The sequence below is a fragment of the Etheostoma spectabile genome, unplaced genomic scaffold (genome assembly GCF_008692095.1).
Source record: "Etheostoma spectabile isolate EspeVRDwgs_2016 unplaced genomic scaffold, UIUC_Espe_1.0 scaffold302, whole genome shotgun sequence".
Lineage (NCBI taxonomy): Eukaryota > Metazoa > Chordata > Actinopteri > Perciformes > Percidae > Etheostoma > Etheostoma spectabile.
Genome location: NW_022605581.1, coordinates 532,514 through 546,292, shown reverse-complemented (window position 1 = coordinate 546,292; position 13,779 = coordinate 532,514). Strand labels below are relative to the sequence as shown.

The 13,779-nt window shown below is 44.7% G+C and overlaps 1 protein-coding gene across 1 annotated transcript in view; it reads left to right on the top strand.

The window, feature by feature from the left end:
• Positions 1 to 13,779, top strand: part of afap1 (actin filament associated protein 1) — a 151,103-nt gene that overhangs the window by 91,541 nt on the left and 45,783 nt on the right. The window contains 3 exon segments of the mRNA XM_032510992.1: positions 6,751 to 6,859; positions 6,976 to 7,187; positions 7,394 to 7,573. Of these exon segments, the coding sequence (XP_032366883.1) occupies positions 6,751 to 6,859; positions 6,976 to 7,187; positions 7,394 to 7,573 (501 nt within the window).

The following is a 13,779-nucleotide window of genomic DNA, read 5'->3' as shown; positions in this document are numbered from 1 at the left end:
GTCACACTGTGAAGAAATAATCATAACTTATACAGATAACAAAATACATGCATTTTTTTCCAAAAAAGTCAAGACGCTTTTGCTCTCATGACATTACGTATGCCTAATAACATAATATTCATACTTATTGAATTACACCCACAGCAATGTTACACAAGCAAATAGTGTCTAAATTATTGTTCATTATTTGGCCTTCCATAGAGTCTATAGGCATTTTGTCCCCTCTGGCCTTCCATACAAGAGGTGTCCTTTATCTCCCATATGGGCATGAACTTCCTGAAAAATAGACAGGACAGACACAGACGGGAGATCAGAGATTAACAAACGATCCAGCGGCAGAAATGGCCCAAACGCGATGATTATGGACATAAAGTGGATCAATCTTGGATATAACAGTATGGATTTAAAGCCCAAAGAGGCTGAAGTTCCAGCTGGAAGAAAACCCCCTGTAAGGCTAGAAAGACCCGGAAAAGACCGCCGTAAACCCGAAAACGTCAGGATTTAAAAGCAACCGAAAGTGAGTAAATTGCTCGTATGGTTCAAAAGTTATTAAACTATGAATCAGAGGTGCTTTTTTACTCGTGGGCGAGTGTCTCGGGCCCAGAGGGTTAAATAAAATAAAAGCTAGCAATTTTACCCTAAGTTCAGGTGTTATTAGTCAAAGATTCCATTCAACTTCCAGTTCCTGTCTATCTTCAGTATGGTCTGCATGGCCGAGGTCCCATCTCATCTCATTTGAAGCCGATGAAGGAGACCGGTTCGTGGAGGTCGTCTGCTGAGCCCCCACCAGATCTGCACCGGATAGGATGCTGCCATATGAAGACAGTCAGCAGATGTTTTAATTCAATTCAATTCAATTTTATTTATAGTATCAAATCACAACAAGAGTTATCTCAAGACACTTTACAGATAGACCAGGTCTAGACCACACTCCAGAATCCACAAGGACCCAACAGTTCCAGTAGTTTCCTCCAGAGCAAGCAACAGGGCCACAGTGGCGAGGAAAAACTTCCTTTTAGGCAGAAACCTCGGACAGACCCAGACTCTTTGGAGGCGGTGTCTGACGACCGGTTGGGATTAGAATGAAGAGTTTGTTTGTAGTAGTTCTTTGTAGCGTAGCAGGGCACTGTGGGCGTTACAAGGCACAGCAGGACGTAGCTGGGCACCGCAGAGCGTAGCAGGATGTAACATGGCATCGCAGGACATGTAGCGGGACCATGGACAGCTGCTACCCTGATTTTTGGCGCCTCCCTGATCCGAGGAAACATGCTGGGGGGGAAAAGAACATAAGGACTCCGGGGAATGACTCCCCGGAGCTAGGTTAGTAGTTAGTAGTTTTAGAGCTCTGCAGAGCACATGAAGCTGACCAGAGGAACACCGACCTTTTGCTTCTGCGCGTGTTTGCGCGGTTTTTTTGTTCGGGGGTCAACACGGATGACTTCGCCGAACTCCTGTTAGTTTTGATCCGCGTATCCCCGAGTGATCGGGCCGAGCTGTCGTTCCAGGGAACGAAAGCAAAGGGAAACGTCCGACTGTGTGTTTATGTGCGCGTCACCACACACGAGTGCGTGCATGCAGAGACGCTCTCCTCACCCCAGGGCCTCTGAGCTCTGAGTCATTAAATAGCAGAGCAGTGGGATCACGGTCTCTGAAGTGCAATGTATTCGGCCGCGCGCAGGGGGAAAAAAAAATGCTTCCCCAAACAATCGGCTTCTGCAAAATTATTAATGGCGTTGTTGCTTCAAGTCCTGGAAAGGAAGGGATTGGGATGGGAGATATGAAGCTGCAGACCTCACATCAACAACATCAAAACAGTCCTCCACCAACACAAACACGTCTGCTTTTACATCCACTTCCCCCGGCCCGATATTGGGCCGAACCGTCCGTCAGCTCTCATTCTTCTCTGCCGTTCTTTCCCTCCGTCTTCCTCTCCTGGGGATTTCTCTAGGGCCTGGGGTAGGGAGGAGTGGAGTTTAGCAGGGCAGCAGGTCCCTGCCAAGAAATGAGTTCACCGAAAGCTCTGTTTCCCCCAAAGGAGACGCAAGAAGGTTTCTGCTGAGGGCCTGGCCCCGCCACTCCACTTCGAGACGAAAACGGAGAAATGGGGGCATTAATGGAGGAGACAGGACAAGAGACAGAATGAACTTTGCAAAGGACACAGAGAAACAAGAACCCCTTGGATGGCAATTTGCTTTGGTTAACTACTTTAAGTCTGGCAGTTGCCACACTGACCACCACACTATTACTTTCATTACTTTTGTACAATTGTTGGATCTTTTTATCAGAAATAATTCCCTGACTTTTCAAATCTTTTCACATCTTCTTCACTTTCACCTCCCCCCCCCCCCCCCCCCCCCCCCCCCCCCACGTCCTGACAATTACTGCACAATACCAAACTATATTCCCAGCAAATGCCTTCTTCTTCACCGGGCTGTGAAGGTCATTTCTCACAAATGTCCATGGTATGTTTACGATTTACTAGGGGTGTGGTGAGACACTCGGCTCAGGAGACGAGACACGAGAGAAGGACGAGATTTCAACACTATTTTAAAGAAAACTCCAATGAGGAAATCTGATTGGAAATGACTAAAGGTTTGGCCTTCTCGCCTGTATAACTAACCTCTTCATACCTAATGAGTGCGGCCTCCCTCTCTCCTCCCAAACCCATCCCTACAACCTATTAAATCCAATAACTATTAATTTCTTACACTGCACTATAACTTTGTGGAGTTAAAAATTGTCGTACCTTAGCAATGTGATGTGTGTAGAGGTCTGTGTGGTTCTACTGCAGCAGCCTGGTGGTCCCTAGTCTGACGTGGTCCTACTCAGATTCTAGCCTGAATATGAGTCTGATGCATTAGGCTTTATTAGGATTATGGGGCGTGTTTCAACTGAACCAGGAAAGAAAATTATTCTTCTGCACTCCATTGGACAGACCTCCAACCAATCAGAGGAACGGAGTATGTGACGTATGTTGAGTTGTCAACAGAACTCAACTGCCCGCACGCTGGAAGAAGTAGTTGTGGTCCAGTTGATTGACTTACTGTTAATCATCTGACATCCGATCTGTCCATCATCGGATAAAGCCCGCCCTGACAATCTGATTGGTCCTTACAGCTCTGGTTCGAGCACAGTTGCTCCACAACGGATCAAGTCCAGACCCAACTTCCTGACCTCAAATGTTGTGGGCGGGGTTAAGTTTGGCTGGCACCCAGGCTATGTTAACCCCCCTCCCCCCCCCGCCCACAGTTTTTTTTACATTTGCAGTTGATAAGTTGATAAGTACCAAAGCTCCAATGTTCAAAACTGGTATTCAGGAGCTTCTCTACAGGTGGCCTTGATGGCGTCCCATACAGTAGACAGAGGTGACACCGAATTTAAATTAAATTAATTTAAAAAACTGACTTCGTGGTGGAGTTTCTAGGCCGTGTTCCTGGGCAACCGAGAGTCGCTTACTTTAGTTATTTTTTCTTAGCAGCTGCTCTAATAATGTCCTGTTTATCCTTTTTTTTGAGAAAAAGTCAGGTTTTCTTTACCTAAAGTAACAACACAATGAGTCACGATATTTAGACTAAAACTAGAGTTTTGTCTGGGAAACTGTCTCAGTAGTAGGTCCCAAAATCTCCTTTGGAGCATAGAGAAAGTTGCAGTGAAGGAAGGAGGACTCCCGCTCTTTTATTTTAACCCTTGTGTTGTCTTCCATTCAACCGTGTTATCCTCCCAGGTGAAAATGAACACTTTTCATGGCATCTTTGTCTCTTTTTTTTAACAATTTAGGCCCTTTTTTCAATGTTTTGATGCTTTTTCTTTTACATATAAAGCTTATTTTCACTACAGTATCTGAATACCAACACCAACTTATATAGGTTTACACTTCTTTTATGTAATTCATTGACTATTAACTTCCTTTTTAAGAAAATTGTACCTAAATCTTCAGTTAAAAAAGCAGGAATTCTGAATTATTTACATTAATATTAAAAAGGAAGGATAATCAAAGGAGGGGTATATGTCGCCGATAAGTCACAAAACATTTCAATTTTTTTTTTAACGTTAAAAATTTAACAAAACACACCAAATTGTGAAAGAAAGTCGCGATCCGATCTTTTGTCGCGATTACGAGACGCGTCGTATGGAATCATCCATGTCATGTTTGATCAAAATTAGAAAATTAGAGATCGAAATTTTAGAAAAATGGGTCAAATTTGACCCAAAGACAACACAAGGGTTAAAGCTATCCTCAATGCACGCTACACCAAAGAATAACCAAACAATAACGAAGCAACAAATGGAAATATAACTGAATTCTAACATTCAGAAAAGTGTTCTAGGCCCAAAAGGGATGCAGCAATACCAAAATCCCAGTAGTCTCTAAATAAAAAAGGCCAGTCACCTTTTGTTTTGGGGCTTTTTTTTGCAAAGTGCTTGTTCATATTAAATCCCATATTTCCATCATTATGGCCGAATGACTGTAATGTTGGACTGACACATGCTTTCTACACTTTCTGCACGTCAGCCAAACCCACTCATGATTGTTCCACGTTGCTCCGGCGGTGGATGCTGACATCACTGCAGCGCTGACGCCTGATTGGGTCAGCTGGAACCAATGGCCCCATAGCACATGGAGTTTCATAACACCACTGGAGTTTCTCCCTTTTATTAATGGCCTGGAGCTGGAAAATCAGCGATGCCACTAGTAAATAAAATCCAAAGAGAAATCAAAATGGGTTTTCCGTTAGAGGAAAAGAAAGCCTGCAGCTCGGTCGACGTCCTTTCAGAGAGACTTAGAGTAAGACCTCATGACGTCCTAACAGTTTCATGCCCTTTGAGGTTGTCTGGTCCTGGACTTATTAGAACGAGGCCCCAGAAGAAATGTTGCTTAACCCTCGCGTTGTCTTCCCGTTAACCATGAACTTGTCCAAATTGAAAATGAACATGTTTTTGTCACTTTTTCTGATTTTCATTTCTCACTTTTTCCCAGCTTTTGGCGCTTTAAAAAAAAAAAAAAAAAACCGAGCTGGTTTATCAATAGATTTCACACTTATTCTTGGAATTGATGGTCGACAAAGCTCGTTTACATCAAATTACACGTACGGTTTAAGTTAAAAAGGCAGAAATTCTGAATTATTTTGACTAGTAGTTAAGATCAGAGGATGATGAGTGGATCTCAGATGGGTCGACGTCCAAGTCTAGTCCGGATACTGTTTTGAAATCATAAAAAAAGAAATTATTCAAATGCTTTAAGATGAAATAAAACACCCAAATAATTCGATGAAAGTGATTGTTAATGCCACCCGAACGAACATATGGATTCATCCATGTTATTTTTGGGCAATTTGGTCGAAAGAAATCCATATTTCTGACATAAAACACTTTGAAACGGGTCAGTTTGACCCGAGGACGACACGAGGGTTAAATGGCTCACCGGTCAGCTGGTATATGGGATTTAAGAGCAATATTTGAGGTTAATTCACATCCATGAAAGAGTCCTTATTTCCACTGGTCTGCTGGAACGTCACGTCCCACATTGTCTTTTTGGGGACAAGCCCAGTCCCGAATCAGTGACAAACGCTGTCTGTCCTTATGCACGGAAGACGTTGTTACATGTCAAAGTAGGAAAAAGCACAAGTGCTAATAATACAATAAATCTTCAGTTTCAGGGTCCTGGTATTGTTTATGCGGACTCGCTGTCACGGCTAAATAAAGTGGGGATATATTGTTGGCTTCCAGCTTAATTGGGTGATTGTTTTGATAGTTAAAGTATTCCCCAATTATTTTTCTAAATTTACAGGCCTATTAAAAAAGCCTGTATATGGAATTCTGATTATTGTAATTGACATTTCCAGAATATTTAGTAGCCTATTTTCTACAGCTATTTAACTACAGCCCCAAATCTTGAAACAAGTGTGTTAGCAGGATAAATATTGTGCACAATTTCATATTGGAATTATTACAATGCATTTGGGTTAACAGATGTGAGAAGCCTTGTTGATTCCCTTTGAACATTGAGGAAACTAGAGTTTCATGCATTTATGTTGTTATTTATGTTGTATTTGAGATGTCTGAATTTTTGTTATGTTATTTGTTAAATAAATAAATGAAAGAAAAAAATTGCTCTGAAATGCCACTCTGACAGATAACTTGCTGGAATTTGAACTTTCTTTGTTAATGAAATACACAGTTAAAGTCACACATAAGTAATTAATAAGGAATTAAGTAGTCTGTTATCTCTATAATCAATAAAAAATATGGTTTCTTCAAATGTTCATGTTTAATGTAGTGCTGTGTGGGAGCATGAGTTCAAACACACACACACAAACAGAGGCGTTGGAGTAGGGCAGGGCGATATGGAGAAAATCAAATATCATGATATTTTTGACCAAATACCTCGATAACGATATCGCAATGATATTATATGGTTGACTATCGCTGCTTTCACAAAATATTTAAAATATTTTAGATGAATAATCACCAGTAATGTGGATATAATGACTAAGTGGGTAAAGGCAAATAATAGAACAGTTGCATAACAGTCTGGTAAGTTTGGAAAATGACGTCACTTTACTGTAACGCAGCCTTCAAAACCAGGAAAAGACACCGCTTATGACATATTACGATTACGAACAGTATCCGAAATCTAAGACGATATCCAGTCTCACATCACAATATCGCTATAATATCAAATGTTAGAGCTGTTTTCATTTGATATGCTTTGAGCCTGTCACTAGTGGAAGTTTTGTGTTCTTTCTGCAGCCTCCGAACAACGCCCCCCCGCCACTGCCCAGCTCCTCTCTACCAGAAGGCTACTATGAGGAAGCGGTTCCTTTAAGTCCTGGAAAGGCGCCTGAATACATCACTGCCAGTGAGTGGCGAGACTCATTTGTAATTTACTTATAACCATACAGACAGACAGACAGTGGCTAATGGACAATTGTCATTAAATGATAGACAATGTTGCCTCGTTTGCCCCCTTATCAGACTATGACTCGGACGCCATGAGCAGCTCCTACGAGTCGTACGACGAGGAAGAGGAGGACGGGAAGGGCCAGAAGATGCGTCACCAGTGGCCGTCTGCCGAGGCGTCCATGGACCTGGTGAAGGACGCTCGGATCTGCGCGTTCCTCCTGCGCAAAAAGCGCTTCGGCCAGTGGACCAAGCTCCTGTGTGTCATCAAAGAGAACAAACTGCTGGTGAGGGACCTTGATGTACATGTTCGCACAGCAAGGCACATTTTAAAGGGTTGCCACAGAAGATCTATGTACATACAAATAAAAGTCCTTAGTCAAAAAGGACTAGGTTGTCATTAGCCCACCCTACTGATGACTGAGGATACTTTCCAGCAGTGTAACGGTTTTGGCTCATCCAGTTTAACCTGACCCCTTTTCTCTCCCTCCAGTGTTACAAGTCGTCCAAAGACCAGACCCCCCAGATGGAGCTGACCCTGTCGGGGTGCAGCATCACTCACGTCCCAAAAGACGGCAAGAAGAAGAGGCACGAGCTGAAGATCGTCCACCAGGGGGCAGACGCCCTGGTGCTGGCCGTGCACAGCAAAGAACAGGCCGAGGAGTGGCTCAAGGTAACACAGTGAACCCCCAAACTACTCTTACTTATTCTCCAATGTTCCCCCAAACTACATATCCTCCACTGTTCCTAGAGGAGTGGCTCAAGGTTACACAGTGAACCCCCAAACTAGTCTTACAGATCCTCCACTGTTCCTAGAGAAGTGGCTCAAGGTTACACAGTGAACCCCCAAACTTCATATCTTCCACTATTCCTAGCAGATTGCATTAATGCAGAATATGAGCAGTCTGAACAGTGATGTGGCTCCACCAAATGAAGTCATTTAAATTCTACTAACACCCCCTTTTCATGGGTTATGCTTAATTAAAACGGGGTTGGATCATCTTGCCTTCTTCTGGATCTTTTCAGCCGGATCCCCTGGTCTTCATCAGCAGATGAATGTTTCACAGCCAACATGGATGTGATGTAATCATGTACACATTTGTGAATACCGAACAGTCTTCACTTGCTGATGAAGACCATGTGATACTGTTTCAGGGGTGGAAGGTGGAACGGTAGGGACACCTAATCTGTTCCAGTGGTGCAGGCGAGAGAGCGGGGGATGAGGCGAGGACTGTGCGTCGGCGTTGTTCAGCAGAGCGGAAATACATCTAACATGCTAACACATATCCAACACCCTCACCCAGATGTGCCAGTCACTGGAACTTCTCCTCCCTACTAACCAGCCGTTAGATACAAATACAAACAGGGCTTTACGTATTCGCTGCATGTACTGAAACCTCGTTACAACATGCCATACCGTCCACATAATCGTTGTTTTTATTCTATGTAATTTGCACTTTCATAAAGAAGAGATGCCGCATTTTCAGGTTTTATTGCTGATGGAGTGTCACGCCCCAGTCTAGGGGTGCCTAGGACGCAACATGAATCCGAATAAATGGCCCCATCTTCCCCCCCCGTCCCCCAAGCGGCCACGAAACTTACGTTTTGGTCCCAATGTATTTATTGGACATAAACATATATATATATATATCACATAAATGTAATTCAAACAAAGGTATAACGTAACTCAGACTATAGGGTGGCCTACTATGTGGAGATGATGGGGGGTACTTGTTGTTCACTGTTTACATCTTACTTCACACACTGGGCGATATATCCATATTATATCTGCGTCGATATATATATATATATATGAGGCTAGATTTCATCTTAGATTTTGGATATGGAAAAATCGTGACATGGCGCTAGTGTTTTCCTGGTTTCAAAGGCTGCATTACAGTCAAGTGATGCCATTTCCCCAACTTACCGGACTCTTGTAACTGTTCTGTTATGTGCCTTTACCCGCTTAAGTCAAATTTTATTTATAGGATCAATTCATGACAAGAGTTATCTCGAGACCCTTTACAGATAGAGTAGGTCTAGACCACACTCTGTAATTTACAAGGACCCAACAGTTCTTAGTAGTCCCCCAAGAGAAAGCAACCAGTGTAACAGTCATTGTATCCACATTATTGGTGATTTACCAAAACTCTCATTTTGTTAATACTAAGTGAAAGCACCAACGTAACCACGTCAGTGTATTTGATCCAAAAATGTCGTGATATTTAGATTTTTTTTTTTCCCCCCCATATGGCCCAGCTCTAGGTGACGTTCTTGGGATCAGCCTGAAAGTTTAGTTATGGATGCTGTTGTCGGGGAGGTGGACTTGGATGCAGTGGGGCCTCCATTGTGTTGCTAGTAATGAAGAATAAAGGGAAACAAAAGCTTGGCTTTTGTTTTGCTGGACGGCCTGTTTCCTGACATTGTCTTACTAGGTGCTTTGAAGATGTTTGTCTCTCTCTCACAATACTCCGCCCCTCCATTCTCATCTTTCCTTTCGTCTGTCTCTCCCCCTCCATTCTCCTCCCCCGAGACCATCTCCCTCGCGAACGTCTCATCTCTTTCTCTTCTGTCCTTCGTCTTTTCCCATCCCCCGCTTTCGCTCCTCTGTCTCTCTTGCGCTCCCCTCGGCGATCTTCCTCGGTCTCTTCTCGTCTACTTCTCTCTCGTCTAACCGGCTACCCTATGCTCTCTCAATTCCCTCCCTCTCTCTCGACTCATCTTCTCTCCACACTCTCAGATATCAATCCTTACAACCCACTCTCATGAAATCTCATTCTCGTCACAGCAAGAAAGGTATTTTTAAAGGAAAATAGGAAAGGAAGGGACGGTCCGGGCGACTCAAAACCCTCGCCCCCCTCTCATAAATCAAAGCATACTATCTAAGATTTTCTCATAATGGGATTATACCCAAACAATTTGGTGCTAAACCCTCTAAAACAGAAAAACCAACCTCTCAGCTGCTCTCTCTCTCCTAAACCAGCCACTCCTATACAAATCGCGCCTACCTCTCACATCGTCTCTGTCTCTTCTCTCCAAAGCTATCTCAATCGTCGCCACCTCTACTGTCTCTCCTCTACCACACCCCCTCCTCCCCTCTCTCTAGAACCCACCCCCTCTCGTCTCGGTATCCTACGAACATCTCCTCTCTCTCTCTCAATCCATCATCTCCCCATCACAATATTCTCACTCTCTCCACACTCACCCATAACAGACCACTAACATCCCTCTCCCCTCTCAACTCTCTCTGTCTCGCACTCCTCACGCTTCACTCATCCTCAAGTCTCATATCCCTCTCCTCACTCGCCTCATTCTCTGAACTGACTCATCCTCTAACAAACCTCGTGCTCCTGCTTCTTAAAAAAGCTTCATAACCATCTACTGAATCGAAACTGTACCAAATTCAATATCACTGTCACAAAAATCAAATCAAAAGCGCATCAGCATCCTCTACTCATCTCTACCACTCTCTCTCCACCATCTGCCCTCCTGGTCTCTTCTCGACTCCCATCTCCTCTAGCAGCATCATACCGCAGGGCATCTCTACTGCAGACCAGAAACTCTCTATCTGTCATCTCGTACACTCAAGCCTCCCATTCCATCCAGTCCTCTCACATTCATCGGTAGGGAAATAAAAACAAAATGAGAGCCACCCTACACAGAGGCTGTCGTAAAAAAAAAAATAAAAATCGGAAAGGGGAGGAGAAGGCACTTAGCGTATCGAAAAGCTGGAAATGTTCGTCTTTCTTCCGTCTTCCCTCTTGTCTCTGTCCTCTATCTTTTCTCTCTCTCTGGTCTCTTCTCTTCCTTTCGCTACTCTGTCCTCTCTCCCTCCCCTCTCCCCACGTCTCACTCTTTTCCCTCTCTCTGTCTCTCCCCTCCTCTTCATTCTCCACTCATTTCTCTATCTCCTTTCTCGTCTCTCCTCAACCTCTCCTTTCTGCTCTGTCTCATCTTCCCTTCCCTCCTTTCCCTCTCCTCTGTCTCTCTGTCCTCCTGCCTCTCTGGTCGCTTCTTCCTCTCTATCTGACTCTCTTCTCTCTTGTCTCTCTCTGTCTCTCTCTCGTCTCTGTCTCTCTCTCTCTCTCTCACTCCTTCTCTCTCTGTCTCTCTCTCCTGTCTCTCTCTCTGCTCTCTTTCTCTCTCTCCTCTCCCTCTGTTCTTTTCTCTACTCTCTCTCCTCCGCCTCTTTCTCTCTCTTCTCTTTCCTCTGTCTCTCTCTCTCTCCCTCGTCTCTGTTCTCTCCCTCTCTCTCTCTCTCTGACCATACCCCCATTCTTTCGATGCCTCGCCACACCCTGTTTCTTTGCTCTCTCTGATCTCATCTCCTCTGTCTTGCTACTCGACCAGTCTGCAAAACCCCCCCACCCCACCCCCCAACATCAAAAGTCCACCCCCTGTGTCCGTTTGTTTTGGTGCGAGCAGCACCTCTGGGCTCTTTCGATTTCAATCACCGGAGGAAAGCGGGCCTACATCTGGTCTTTGGATTCAAAGGAAAGCCACAGCCCCCCCCCCCCCCACCCCCCCCCCCCCCCCCCCCCCCCCCCCCCCCCACACACACACCCACCAACCCCACCCCTTCCTCCTCACCTCTGCTCTTCCTCACTCTTCTGAGAATCTCCTGGAATTCCTCGTTTGTCCTTGACTACACAAAGCGTGCTATTTTAAGCTCCCTCCTCCTGTATTTGTGCTATTTGTGTAACCATTTCTGCCTACTCCGTTCCCCCTGTGCTACAGTTTTCCCAGCAGGCCCTTGAACTCACCTTGAGGCGCCCTTGTTTGGTCATTACTCACCGAGGGTCTTGGTAAAGAATACATCGTGGAGCAAGATTGGCCCTTAGACCACGGATGGAACCAACAGTCTTAATAGCGGCAGGGTATCTGCCTTCGTCTTGTCTTTTTCTCATTTCGCTATTTCCTGTTCATGGCTGTCAAGAAACTAAGATTCAAACAGTTTGTGTTTTTCTTCTTGATTTAATTACGTGCCTCGGCAGGGTGATTAGCAGTTGTTTATTGATGAGCTGAGGTAGGTAACCTGGTCAGGGGAAGTATACACATCCACACTTTGGTCACGACTGCACTAATCGTCGCTTGGAGCAGCTGTTTCTCTTTGCGTATTTAGTCGGGTGCTTGGATATTGGAAACATATTGAACTGATAATAACACAACGGCCGTCTGTTTGCGCGGTGTGTACGATAGTGTAGTCTGCGTTTGGAGATTGTGTTGCTGGGACCACCGGGCACTCCTTTATTATTCCCTCACTTTCTCTTTTGCACCGTTGAGCTCTTTTTCTCCGGCTATTCTCGTTTTCTGTCCACCTCCCTTGAACTCGTCTTCATCTCCGAGGCATTCGACTTCAACGACAGTCGGAGAATGGAAATCCAGTTTTCTTGACGAGGGAAGGAAATAGGAAGAGCTCGTAAAGAGAAGGGGAGAGGAAGCAAAGTGAGGAAAAAGAAGCAGAAAGACGGTAATGAGAGGGAAAGCTAAGAGAGTTCCCAAAGCCTGCTAGGTACACTAATGCTTCTCCCAGATGTTGTCTGCTAATGATGTGTTTATGGAATACCCATGTCTACATTGTGTCCTTACTTCATTCTCCAAAACCTTTCCATTACTTTTTTTATTGGATGTATTGTATAACTCTTGCCTTCTGCTACAGTATGACCTGCTTTTCTTTGTCTCTGGCTCATATCTTCCCGATTAACTTCTATTCTCTTCTTTTTCTGCACCGATTTTGGGAAAAGTGAGTTTGTGTGTTCCCAGCTTATCTGCTCCAGTGTGCTTTTAAAAGGCTTTTCCACAACCCCCCCGAGTGCATCGTCGTGGTTCGCTGCACACTGACGGTGCGTGGCCAGCCCACACCACCCACCGCAGCATTTAGCCTCGGGCTCGTTTTCAATGACGGGCCTTTAGATGCACGCAAACTCAACAATAACACACACAGCACGGCACGAAACTCAGTTAAAGATTCTGATTGACGCACCCCACGTTACTGAGCCAGAAAAGAAGTCATGGCAGGACTTTGAATGATTTTAACTGATGATACTGTAGAAAAAACAGAATTTAAATTTGAGACGGCCCACGTTTATTACAGGACGGCTCCAGCCAAAATCCAAAAATCACCGAAGACCCTCGGGTCAGTTGTGTGTGCTAAGTGCAGCCGAGGACAGATGGTCCGAGCCCAGAGAGCACAGAGAACCGTTTTTATGGAAATGATCAGAATTACGTCCAACCAAATTATTATGCCCTGTATTATATGCAATTACACGAGTAAAGCTCTTAATAATGGTTGGTTATAAAGCCTGAATCCGTTTTTTGATGTTTTGTCAAATATACTGTGGATCTCAAGTGGGCAGAGGCCTCAAATACTACTTTGAACTATGTTGCCTGCTGTTACTGGAGTACAATATGTCTTCACATCTTCACTACACTTTGGTTAGTTAGTTCTGTGCATGTAGGCTTGGTGAATATTTATTAAAAACCACGCGAGAGTAGCTGTCCATCACCAGCATATTCCGTTATTGAATATAGTGTTTCAGCAGCCAAGCCTACCACACACAGCCCCTCCACCTCCGACATAGCGCCCCATCTGCCAACGTAGCGCTCCAGTGGAAGATAGACATGATGTTGCAGTCTGTCCCACTCTCTGGCCCCCTGAGCCGCTCTCGGAGCCAAACCTACGGAGCCACAGTCTGTCATTTGCACCGCGAAACCCAATTATGCTCCCTCCGAGCCAAAACCAACGAGCTGAGGAGCTCTGCATGGCAAGAGATGCTTCAAAAATGCTTGTGGAGATGACGTGTGTGTGTGTGTGTGTGTGTGTGTGTGCACTCCCCCGACCGCGGTTCGGCCCAGATGGACACCAAAACACAACACAAA